Consider the following 13246-nt stretch of genomic DNA (forward strand, 5'->3'; position numbering starts at 1 on the left):
TTACTAACTTGAAATGAAATGAATTGCTTTAGTTTTATTGCTATTGCTATTGTTTTGCTTTTTTGCCACTGTTGTTGGAACTGTTGATTGCTTACTTTGTGGTGTGTAAAAGAGAGAAGAAGAAAAACAAAAAATTATGAAATATTTTCATATACAATTTTATTTTTTATTGTCGTAGCTGTTTACTTTGCTTGGTGGTGCTGCTGAGCTGATGTCTGTTGTTGTCTCAGCCATTTAAAATAATCACCAAAGAACATTCACTGCATTCAACAATCAATTCACCATCATCGTCATCATCATCGTGGTCGCCGTTGTTGTGTTCGTCACCATCACCATCATTGACGCCTTCTGTTGTTTCTTTTGTATCATTTTTAAAAGCAATGCTTCCTCCTCCACCAGTAGAAGCGGCACCAGTACTTCTACTACCATTGCCGCTGCTGCGGCAATATTGTTCAGCTGACTCATCAACAATATATTGACCGCCACAACGGCAATCATATGTATAAATGTAGGAAGAAGGCGGCGGCGGCAATGCATGACAGTCGTCGTTGTTTTTGTCACTTTCCATTCCTTTAATAGTGGCCTCCTCCTCCCCACAACCATTTTGATGATTGAGTTCGAGTTCAAACTCTGTGTTGGGACACTTTTTCATATCTTTCAATTGTATGTGGGCATAGATATTGCTGTGCGTATGAAATTTATTTAGCAAAAGTTCAGCATCATAGCGTTTACGTTTTACGGGGTCTTTAAGACAATTCCATGCCTCGGTTATGGCCTGAAAGTCGTCTTTATCTTCTCCATGCCGCAATGGCCAGTAATTAGGGTCATTATTTTCTAAATTTATTGTTTTGGCCTTAGACGAAGAAGGGCTTTCATTATTATCACCATTTGTTTGTTGTTGTTGTTTTTGTTGCTGCAATTTATCCGGATGACATTGTAAAATTAAATTTTTATAATTTATTTTTAATTCTTCGGTTGTGGCAGATGGTGTTGCATTTAAAATTTCATAGAAATTTCGTTTTGTTGACATTTTCCCAAAAAATTCAAATCAATTTTGGGGGGTTGGGGGAGGGGGTAAAGCGATCTGTAAGAAACAAGAAGAGAGTTAAATGTGGTTTTTCTTTCTGTTGTTATTGTAAAGGGTACTTACATTAGTATATGAACGAACATAAGTACACCACAAGATTTGGGGACGGCTTGATGAAGTTATGGGATTTTTTTTTTTTCGAACAGTATGAATGAGTTCCAAGCTCATGATGATTACCAATTTTGTAGTTTGTTTCACTTTTAACTGGCTTTATTAGCAAGGTGCGTGACCGCCACACCTTTACATAAAAAAAGGGACGAGTATGTTAGCCACTCCTTGAAATAAGTTTTTGTTTTTTCAATAAGCATGCATTGATGATGCAATGAGGAGGATATGGTGTGCAAAATACGAAGTTTTACAATGATGACATACCGATTTGTGTATAAAATGTAGGCTAGGACCAAAAAATTACCTTCAAAACTTTAAAAAGGACTTTAAAAACGACATGTTGGAGGTTAAACGAACTTATTTTCCTAATACCCTTAGTCTTATGGCTAAATGGGGTAGGTGGGTAAAATCATCGAAATAATAGTTTTATACCTCTCTCTCAAAAATTTAACAAATGTTGTGCGGTTTGAGTGTTGTTCAAGATTCGTTTTTAAATGTTTACCTAAGGTAGTCCTTGTGGTCCTGTGGCACCAAATAAAATGAATGATAGACACGGCGATAACTTACGAAATGTGTATCCGATTTGGGTGAAACTTTTCTTCCAAATGTAACAATTTTTAAGAAGATCTATATCGGACAACCAATTCGGATAACTCCCTCACAAAAGTTCAATAATTCTTGATTAAGTGCAGTTTAAGGGATCTTCGAGGATGGGTCTGAAATTTTAAGCAGCAACTAAAATGACGGATGCGTGGGCAAGTATGCCACCAAAGAAGTTGAATCGTACAGACCGATTTTGTTGTCCGTATTAAAGACTCTTTAGGCTTTACTCCTCCCCAGCATCAGAAATAGCTATCCAGTTGCCGATCATCAGCATGGGTTTCGTAAGCAGCACAGCGATGCACGCCATCTTTACATATATTTGTCGAGGACTCTATCAGAACAAGCAGTGTTGTTGGCGCTTGACTTATCAAAAACCTTTGATATGGTCAGGCACTTCACGCTGTTTGAGTACATCGAGCAGCCTACCCTCCGGTCAAGTTTGAAATGTTGGATAATAAATGTGTGTGTGTGTGGACGTCAGTAGTACTGGGAATTCAGGAAGAAGTCGAAGTCCCGTAGAGTAAAACAGTGAGTTCCTCTTGAGGTCTTCTGCAGGCAAGAGAAGACCTCTCGATCTTTTATAGGCAACAGTAGACCTCTTGATCTTCTATAATCAACAGAAGACCTCTTAAAATCATCTTTAGGCAAGAAACGCAATAGCAGACCTCTTGAGGTCTTCTATAGGTAACAGAAGACCTCTTGAAGTCGTCTAAAGGTAAACCTCTTGATGTTTTCTATCGGCAACAGAAGACCTATTAAAGTCATCTTGAAGACTTCCATAGGCAACAGAGGTTTTCTATAGGCAGCGGAACCCATCTTGACATTTTCTCCAGGCAACAGAAGACCTCTATTGAGGTCTTCTATAGGCCACAGAAGACCTCTTGAGGTCTTCTATAGGCAACAGAAGAACTTTTGAGGTCTTCTATAGGCAACAGAAGAACTTATGAGGTCTTCTATTGGTAACAGAAAACCTCTTGAGGTCTTCTATACGCAATAGAAAAAGGAGACCTTTTGAAGTCTTCTATAGGCAACAGAAGACCTCTTGAAGTCGTCGAAAGGCAAACGTCTTCTTTAGGCAGTAGAACACCTCTTGATGTTTTCTATCGGCAACAGAAGACCTATTAAAGTCATCTGCAGGCAACAAAAGACTTCTTAAGGAATTCCACTGGCGAATGAAGACCTCTTGAAGAATTCCATAGGCAACAGAGGTTTTCTATAGGCAGCGGAACCCATCTTGAGATTTTCTCCAGGCAATAGAAGTCCTCTCTTGAGGTCTTCTATAGGCAACAGAAGACCTCTTAAAGTCCTCTTCTATAAGCATCAGAAGACCTCTTGAGGTCTTCTATAGGCAACAGAAAAAGAAGACCTTTTGAAGTCTTCTATAGGCAACAGAAGACCTCTTGAGATGCTCTAAAGGGAACACAAAACCTCTTGAAGTCTTCTATAGGTACAAAGGACCTCTTGAGGGCTTCTATGGGCAACAAAGGACCTCTTGAAGTCGTCTATAGGCAAGAGAAGGCCTCTTGAGAAACTTTTGAGGTCTTCTATAGGCAACTGAATACCTCTTGATGTCTTCTATAGGTAATAGAAGACCTCTTGAGTTCTTCCATAAGCAACAGAAGACCTCTTGAGGTCTACTATAGGCAACAGAAGACCCCTTGAGATCTTCTATAATCAACAGCAGAACCTTTGAGATCTTCTATAGGCAACATAAGACCTCTTGAAGTTGTCTAAAGGCAAACGTCTTCTTTAGGCAGTAGAACACCTCATTATGTTTTTTTCTACCGGCAACAGAAGACCTATTAAAGTCATCTGTAGGCAACAAACGACTTCTTGAGGACTTCTATTGGCGAAAGAAGATCTCTTGAAGACTTCCATAGGCAACTGAGGTTTTCTATAGGCAACGGAACCCATCTTGAGATTTTCTCCAGGCAACAGAAGACCTCTCTTGAGGTCTTCTATAGGCAACAGAAGAACTTTTGAGATCTTCTATAGGCAACAGAAGAACTTTTGAGGTCTTCTATAGGCAACAGAAGGACTTTTGAGGTCTTCTATAGGCAACAGAAGACCTCTTGAGGTCTTCCATAGGCAACAGAAGACCTCTTGAAGTCCTCTTCTATAAGCATCACTTGATATCTTCTATAGGCAACAGAAGACCTCTTGAGTTCTTCCATAAGCAACAGAAGACTTCTTGAGGTCTACTATAGGCAACAGAAGACCTCTTGAGATCTTCTATAGTCAACAGAAGACCTCTTGAGGTCTTCTATAGGCAACAGAAGACCTCTTGAGGTCTTCTATAGGCAACAGAAGACCTCTTGAAGTCGTCGAAAGGCAAACGTCTTCTTTAGGCAGCAGAACACCTCTTGATGTTTTCTATCGGCAACAGAAGACCTATTAAAGTCATCTGTAGGCAACAAAAGACTGCTTGAGGAATTCCATTGGCGAATGAAGACCTCTTGAAGAATTCCATAGGCAACAGAGTTTTTCTATAGGCAGCGGAACCCATCTTGAGATTTTCTCCAGGCAACAGAAGTCCTCTCTTGAGGTCTTCTCTAGGCAACAGAAGACCTCTTGAAGTCCTCTCCTTTAAGCATCAGAAGACCTCTTGAGGTCTTCTATAGGTAACAAAGGACCTCTTGAGGGCTTCTATGGGCAACAAAGGACCTCTTGAAGTCGTCTATAGGCAAGAGAAGGCCTCTTGAGAAACTTTTGAGGTCTTCTATAGTCAACAGAATACCTCTTGATGTCTTCTATAGGTAATAGAAGACCTCTTGAGTTCTTCCATAAGCAACAGAAGACCTCTTGAGGTCTAATATAGGCAACAGAAGACCCCTTGAGATCTTCTATAATCAACAGCAGAACCTTTGAGATCTTCTATAGGCAACAGAAGACCTCTTGAGTTCTTCTATAAGCAACAGAAGACATATTGAAGTCCTCTTGTATAAGCATCAGAAGACCTCTTGAGGTCTTCTATACGCAACAGAAAAAGGAGACCTTTTGAAGTCATCTATAGGCAACAGAAGACCTCTTGAAGTCGTCGAAAGGCAAACGTCTTCTTTAGGCAGTAGAACACCTCTCGATGTTTTCTATCGGCAACAGAAGACCTATTAAAGTCATCTGTAGGTAACAAAAGACTTCTTGAGGAATTCCATTGGCGAATGAAGAGCTCTTGAAGACTTCCATAGGCAACAGAGGTTTTCTATAGGCAGCGGAATCCATCTTGAGATTTTCTCCAGGCAACAGGAGTCCTCTCTTGAGGTTTTCTATAGGCAACAGAAGACCTCTTGAGGTTTTCTATAGGCAACAGAAGACCTCTTGAGGTCTTTTATAGGCAACAGAAGAGATCTTGAGGTCTTCTATAGGCAACAGAAGACCTCTTGGAGTCCTCTCCTTTAAGCATCAGAAGACCTCTTGAGGTCTTCTATAGGCAACAGAAAAAGAAGACCTTTTGAAGTCTTCTATAGGCAAAATAAGACCTCTTGAGATGCTCTAAAGGGAACACAAAACCTCTTGAAGTCTTCTATAGGTAACAAAGGACCTCTTGAAGTCGTCTATAGGCAAGAGAAGGCTTCTTGAGAAACTTTTGAGGTCTTCTATAGGTAACTGAATACCTCTTGATGTCTTCTATAGGTAACAGAAGACCTCTTGAGTTCTTCCATAAGCAACAGAAGACTTCTTGAGGTCTACTATAGGCAACAGAAGACCCCTTGAAATCTTCTATAATCAACAGACGACATCTTGAAGTCCTCTTCTATAAGCATCAGAAGACCTTTTGAGGTCTTCTATAAGCATCAGAAGACCTTTTGAGGTCTTCTATAGGCAACAGAAGACCTCTTGAGGTGTTCTAAAGTGAACACAAAACCTCTTCTATAGGTAACAAAGGACCTCCTGAAGTCGTCTATAGGCAAGAGAAGACCTCTTGAGGAAATTTTGAGGTCTTCTATAGGCAACTGAAGACCTCTTGATGTCTTCTATAGGCAACAGAAGAGCTCTTGAGGTCCTCTTCTATAGGCATCAGAAGGCCTCTGAGGTCTTTTATAGGGAACACAAAACCTCGAGGTGTTCTATAGGCAACAGAAGACCTCTTGAGGTCTTCTAAAGGGAACACAAAACCCCTTGCGGTCTTCTATAAGTGGCAAAGGACCTCTTGAGGTCTTCTATAGGTAACAAACGACCTCTTGAAGTCGTCTATAGGCAAGAGAATACCTCATGAGGTCTTCTTTAGGCAACAGAAGACCTCTTATGGTCTTCTATCGGCAACATAAGACCTTCTGACTATTAAATAAAAATCCAAATTACTGCCTTTAAATCCAAAAAAAACCATACGTGACTTAATACCGGTATACATGGAAGAAGATAAGCCATTTGAAATTTACAAACAAATAATGACCAATAAAGGACATTCCTTTTTGTGTGATTTTTACAACAATAAACATTTTTACAACACAAACAATAAACTGATTGTAGACACGATAATTTTTTTTAGATTAAAAGATAGAAAAGGAAATAAACGATAATTACTGAAACCAAATTTGGACAATAACAAAACACAAAAGGAACGACGACTAAAATCAATCAAGTGACCAAAAAACAAAACATAGTAGCATTGACGATGTGCTACAGAAGACTTAAGGGGTGGGCCGCCGGTTAACATGCGTCCACAACCGGCCCGGCTGTCGATAGAAGTTTAAAATGGTAGAAAAAAAATAAACAAAAAACATATGTGTGTGTGTACGTAAGAAAAACAGCAACAACAAATACTGGATGACAGCATAAATGACGGACCGGTAGTAGTAACGGTATAAACAGCGCAAAAGCAAAAGAAAGTTGTATTAAACAAAGCGAAAGAAAACAAATACATTGTGGATTCCTTTTTTCTCTACAATATCCCCAAAAACATACACAACACGCCAACACAGTCCTAGTTGGTTGGGGGCGGAGGAAGAAGGGTGGGGAAAGAAGAAGACAAGGAGGCAAATGCAATGACCTAATTTTTCCCCATGGAAATGCAGAGGATTTTTCAAAAAAAAAAGGAAAATTGTGAATTGTGTAGTGTGAAATGACAAACTTGGGATATGTTTTGATATCTGCTCCTTACTAAACATTTGAAATATCCACTAAAATAACTAAAATAAAAACATCCATATCATTAAATTGCAAAAGAAATAAAAATCGAAAAATAATACCTTTAAAATATAAAAATGCTGCAGACGCCTCTCATCCCCCTTCGGTTTTTTATCCCCACCCATTTTCTTTCTTCACTGCTTTTAATAAGCAAAATGCGTTGATGATTAACTTTATGCAAATTCTGGGCTTGCACACACATGAGACAAACATGCACCAACACATTCACGCCCGCTCAACTCATCTTCATTGTTCCCAAAAAGTTTACATTGAAGATGACAGCAATAAAGAAAATCACACATTAATTAATTTTTTTCTTAATACTACTTTTAATAATTTAATCATTTGCGCTGTATACTCTCATTCAGTTCCATAATGTGCGAGGCAACAGCAACAACAAACATCTTACACTTACCTTTTTGGAAAATAGATCAGCAAGTAAAATCAAGAATAGTTTTGTGTTTTTGTTGTATGTAACCACAAGACGTTGCCCGACGATATCCACCAAGAATAACAACTAAAACTCGCACGATGATGGAGTGCTGAAACTAACTTTAGGTAGATTTATGGCAGTGATAAATAATTTATTTAATTCGTTTTGTTAATACATAATTTATATGTATAGATTTTCATTTCATTGTTGTTTTCTTGTTCTCACGCGATTTTATTCTTTTCTTTATAAAACTATATAAACACACACTTCTTTAGAAGAAAAAAATTCAGAATCCGATTCCTACTACCGAGAAAACCGTCCGTTCCCGTGTACAAATGACAGCCAGCAGACACAAAGCGGTTGCACAGTTGTGTAAAAGGTATGTGGAACAGTGTTGCTTAATATGCCTTCAAAAACTGGCAGTGTTGCCAATATAGGGGAAATAAGTAGTAGAGCATTAATACCCTGGTTATACTATGTTTACATTTACGAAATCCACTCGATTTCATCTGTCAATTCCTTTGTGTATACGTCAAATGAAAACTCATCCGAAATCGATTGGATTTCATTTGACGTTTGAGCAATGGAATTGACAGTTGAAATCGAGTGGATTTCGTAAATGTAAACATAGTATTACACTATTGAAGGTTAACCCAATGGGTTAATCTTTGCTGGTTACACTAAGCTTTTCGAGGATATAAACTGTCAGCTGATGTTTGTTTACGTATACATACAAAATAACTAATAAAGTCGTGTTTTACACTTTTACAATTTCTCGTATGAGATATCGTTCCCTCTTTGCTCATGTTGGTATATTTTACACACAGGGATACATTTTTGTATCATGGTATCAAGCGCACTTTTTGTTAAAAGAGTGTCTAATGTAAAAAAATAAATAATTTTATGATTTTCAAATAACTTTAGATTTATTAACTCCATAAAATCTCATGCGACCAATCGTAAACGTGTAAAACACGACAAACTCTGTTGCAAAAACAGTTGCAACTTTTGGTACTTTTTGAGTAGAGTTGGATTTTTTTGCACAAATACCGAATACAACACTGTGTTTTTGGTGGATTTGTGCCGGATTTAAAATAAACCCAGTCGTGAGAGGATTTAATTTTTGTATGGCAAATGGTCAGATTTGATCAGATTAAGCAATAAATCATCATAAAGTGGGTTAACCCGGCAAAAGCTGTAGTGTAACCGTTCTATAAGTCCAATTTACATAGTCCCGGTCCACACTAGCGTGAATTTCGTTAAAAAATTTCATGGAATTAGGTGTTCTTAAATCGAATTCCCCACTACAGTAATTTTATATTTTTACTCTACTATGGACGTCGATCTAGAGATGCATAATTTCATATCAAAATTTCAGTGAAATTACTGTTGTGTGGCCCGGGACATATGCACATTGAATGATTTCGTTTTACGAAATCCTAGAATCAAATGAAGTGTATTTACATCTGTTTTTTTGCGTCATTTGCGTACGCACACAATCGCACATACACACTTATACCCCGTTTATATATAACCGGATTTAACAAACCGACTGGGTTTTAAATGTCAATTCCATTGCTTATATTTCAAACAAATCTTCTCAAAGAAGGTTAACCCTGCAAAAAGCTCTAATATAAACAGCATATTATACAATAACACAAACACACGCACACAATATGTATATTTATTCAGAGAAATAGGAATTTCACAACACAAATGTGTATCAAATAACTTAAATAAATGCTAAAAACAAAAAAAAATAATTTTTGCAAGTTTTTTAAACATTTATTTTCACTTTTGTCATCGTTTGAGTATTTTTATTTTTCTACAACACACACAAACAAACAAAGACATCATAAAACATTTGCATTTTTTGGTAGTTTATGACAAAAAAACTGGGCTGCTTATATTAATAATATAGTGTTTTCGTGCGTTGTTTAGAATAAATGACGCAGCTATCGTCATTTATTTTTGTATGGTAAATGACGCAAAATATTGCCCGTTTTAGCAAATAAATGACGAAACAGCTCCAAATGACGAAAAAGTTGCTAATGTAAATTGGACATTAGTTACGATCAAATTTAATGGAGAGTTTTTATAATTTGTGTTAATGTAATAAAGTTAATATTCTTGTTTTACACGAATAAGCAATGTATTTTATTTATTTTGGGATATTTGCAATGGCTTGCATTTTGTAGCATCTTTAGACTGCATTTAAATTCAATCGAAAACACTACATAAAAGGCTGTGATCTGGATGGAGTGCATCCTAGCTGTGTGCCGTGGAAGCAAAATGGAGTGTATCCTAGCTGCGCGCTCTCTTGTAAACTTCATAGGTGAATTCATAGGAAATTATGTACTCCAGCGGCAATTGTTCTAGTGATTTAACTGCATCCGCGGATGCAAACTTTTTACTGGGATTGTATGCTAGTGTGAACGCAAAAACTAAAAGTGGTATGGACTTTGACAAACATAAAGGATGTCGAATGGATAAAAGAAGTGACAGCTCATATGACATTCATAGATAGTGTAAACATCCCTTTATGGTTTAAGTATAGCTGTGTTCCTTTACTTACCTGAGGTTACCATTTTAACCATTTGTTATCATTTTTAACCTGCAAAGCGTTCCTTAACCCCGTAAAGTGGCAAAACTGGAAGCAATTTTTAAGAGAGTGGGACAGACAGAAAATGGCTTTCTCTTCTACAACAGGCTACCAGCTAAATTTCTGCAGGTAGAAAATGGCAGAACTGATTTTTCGACTTTTGTTTGACGATTATTTCACAAAATGGACGAAAAACCGAAGAAAATGTCGAACACTAGGTCTGTACGATAACTCAAAAGTTTGTACAAATTTGTACAAAATTTTACAAAATGCTGTTCGATAACAAACTTGTTCAGTGAAAGAAGACTGAGAGGTGTTGCAAGTACTCGCAAGAACTTTTTACTTGCGAAGTTATCGAACAGGCCTACTGAAACACTAAATTAAAAACTGTGAAATAAAAGACGAAAATTGATTTTTTATGTTTTTTTCCGACATTGCTGCCGGATCTACCATTTTTCCCTTCCTTTACTTTTCTGGTAAAAATGTTCATGAGAGAGCGATTTTGAACAATTTTGACACTTTTCTCTTTTACCACTCTTACCATTAAAAAAGAAAGGAACAAAGCTTATTTTTGTTTCTCTCTATCATACAACAACAACATAAAACAGTTGCATTTGTCGGTAGTTTATAAAGGTTAATTTTCGTGAAATAAGAAGAATGTAGGATTGATAACATTAGTCATCCAACCAAAACAGCTGTTTGTATAACAGAAATAAAAGGAGACAAGGAAAAAAGGAGAAATAAGATGACATTACGATCTTGCCTGATAAAAAAATAGGAGGAAGATCTGCCCTTTTTGAATTGACGAGTGAAGAAGATTGGATGTGTGGCTCCAACCAACCAGCGAAAAAATAGCAAGACAGTTTTTGGTCGAAAGGGACTTTATTTATAAATGAATACCAATAAATGCATTTATTTAACCTGTTGTGAATATAAATAAAAGAAAACAAATACAAAATACAAAGTTATCTACACAAAATTTTAAGCCTAATGAATAATGAATTCAAACTAAATTAAAAGACTTAAAGGTTAAAAGAACGAAAAACAAACTGAAAATGAAATATAAAATATAAAGACTTAAAACTGAGCTCAACAAAATTTTAAGCTAAACAAGTTTTAAAACTAAACGAACCTGAAAACTAAATACATCCTAAAGCTATACTGCTGGAAGCCACACCATCGCCAATCCAATCCAACGAGGGAGGCGCAGATATTCCTTGCATTGCCAGTCCGGCATGCCTCGGTATAATCCCAATTGACGTATCCAACTTCACACTCGGACGGACAGATGGACGACAGCATCATAATTAAATTCCGCGTAGTTCACATGAAAAGAAAAGAATAAGCAAAAGGTTTATTATTTGCGGGTACAGGCATAAAACCTTGCATTGAGCTCACTTCAGGGTTAGGAAGCCGTTGTTCATACTTTCATCGCCAAGATTTGGAAGGCGGTATTCTAGGTTGTTGGTCCTGTTTCTACATAAAGAAAAGAGCAATCAGCTTGAGTACATATTGAACATGGAATATATGGTCTGTTCCAGAACTGCAAGAATCTACTAATTTTTACTATTATTTCCGATAACATAAAGGAAAAAATGTTATCGTAGTAAAAAATAGTAGCTTCTTGCAGGTTCTGGAACAGAGCAATAATTATCTAGCTAATACTATATTCATAAAGATATACGTGCATATTGGGATCAAAAATAGCCGTTACCACATCATCACACTACCGCTAGCAGTCCGAAACCTGGAAATAGAAGGAAGAAGAAAGATGGTCATTAGAATATCCTGATAAATTTTGCTTTGTTCCTTTACGCGCCTGAGGTTACCATTTCTTACCATTTTTAACCTGTAAAGTGTTCTCTTACTTTTAATAGCATACAATTTATATGATAGCAGTTTACCACTTTTACCACTTTCCGCCACTGTTACCATTTTTAAAAGTAAAGGAACAGACCATAAATCTATAAATTATACTAATTGATCAATTTGTCAATCCTTTGAGTCCTACTGTTTTCTTCAGTTTTCTTATTTACCTTTTTTTCTTTTTGATTAATGCTTGTGTCCATGGTTTTGATAGTCATTTACATAGCTGGTAATTGCTTGGATAAATAAATAATGTATTCTGAGTTGAATTTGAAAAACATGTTTTCGGCCTAAAGCCGTTGTTTAAGTTAAATAGTTTATTGTTGATATAATTTTAGCATATCAACGGCCAATATGTTGTGGCCTAGATTATCGTTAAAATCTGCAAAGTCCTTATTGTTACATCCTTGTAACATTTGCATTACTTTCGATCGGATCGTTGAAACGCGCGCTTTATAGTAAGCTTTTTTCCTGCAAGATCGTTGTAATTATCTAAGGTAATATCGTTACCATCCTCCACTTTTATTTATTCAATAAAAACCATTTGACTTATAGTCAAACAAATCATAAACGAAAATACTGCCTTTTATTTTTCTCTTTTTTTATTCTTTTATTTCCATTGACCTAAACAGCCCTATTAAAAAGGTGGCGGGGATGAAATAAACGAGGTAAGACGTCATGGCGAGAGGTGTTCTCGGTGGGAGGGCTAAATCTCCTGGTTGGTCAGCCGCTAGGAGAGCTGTTTCAGTAGGATATATTAGGTCAGGCTGAGTTCAGCTGTTAAGTTTTGGCTTAGGTTAAATTTTTTTAGTTGCAGGCGTATTTCAGGCTTCATTTTAATTTCCCCCCATTTTCTTTATGAAGTCCGGCATGATTTTTTGTCAACCGAACAGTCAACGAGTGGCAAGAACCACCCCTCAGCCGACGAGCCATAGCCGCGCTAAACGCCAGCATACCGGCAATGCCACTTAATGACAAAACATTGCGAATTTTCGCTCATTTTAGAACCCCGGTTGTTACATTTATGACAAAAAAGCAGTGTTTCGTATAATAGTATGGTGTTTTTGTGCGTTGACGCAGCTATCGTCATTTATTTTTGTATAGTAAATGACGGAAAATTTTGCCTGTTTTAGCAAATAAATGACTAAACAGCCCTAAAATCTAATTTTTGTGCTACTGTAAAAATCATATTATTGACTATCAATACATGAACTGAACAGTCCTGTCATGTGTATACGCAGGGTTAAAGCTGATTGATAGGCTTGTTGATCTAGGGATTTTCTCTAGTAACGTTTGATCTCTTTCTAAATTATGAAGTTACCTCTGGAATGCCTGGTTTGGGGGACCTATTCACAATATGGTGATTAGGATAGCTCTCACGGTAACACCCATGGTGGAATAAAAAGGTGTTACATCAAATCAT

At 37.0% G+C, this 13246-nt stretch overlaps 2 protein-coding genes across 2 annotated transcripts in view; both read right to left on the minus strand.

The window, feature by feature from the left end:
* Window positions 1-7729, minus strand: part of Spec2 (CDC42 small effector protein Spec2) — a 39120-nt gene extending 31391 nt beyond the window's left edge. Inside the window, exon 1 of the mRNA XM_073978779.1 lies at window positions 7338-7729. The gene's annotated coding sequence lies outside the window, so the exon portion shown is untranslated. The remainder of the gene's footprint in view (window positions 1-7337) is intronic.
* Dph4 (Diphthamide biosynthesis 4) lies at window positions 135-1325 on the minus strand. The gene is made up of 2 exons (XM_073978769.1): window positions 1151-1325; window positions 135-1084 (listed from the first exon to the last, which is right to left on the minus strand). Exon 2 carries the CDS (start codon window positions 1028-1030, stop codon window positions 227-229), a length of 804 nt encoding a protein of 267 aa, XP_073834870.1. The 5' UTR covers window positions 1031-1084; window positions 1151-1325; the 3' UTR covers window positions 135-226.
* Window positions 7730-13246: the final 5517 nt, after the last annotated feature.

This window comes from Musca autumnalis, unplaced genomic scaffold, assembly GCF_047663935.1.
Source record: "Musca autumnalis isolate F117 unplaced genomic scaffold, ASM4766393v1 scaffold_1, whole genome shotgun sequence".
NCBI classification, from domain to species: Eukaryota; Metazoa; Arthropoda; class Insecta; order Diptera; family Muscidae; genus Musca; species Musca autumnalis.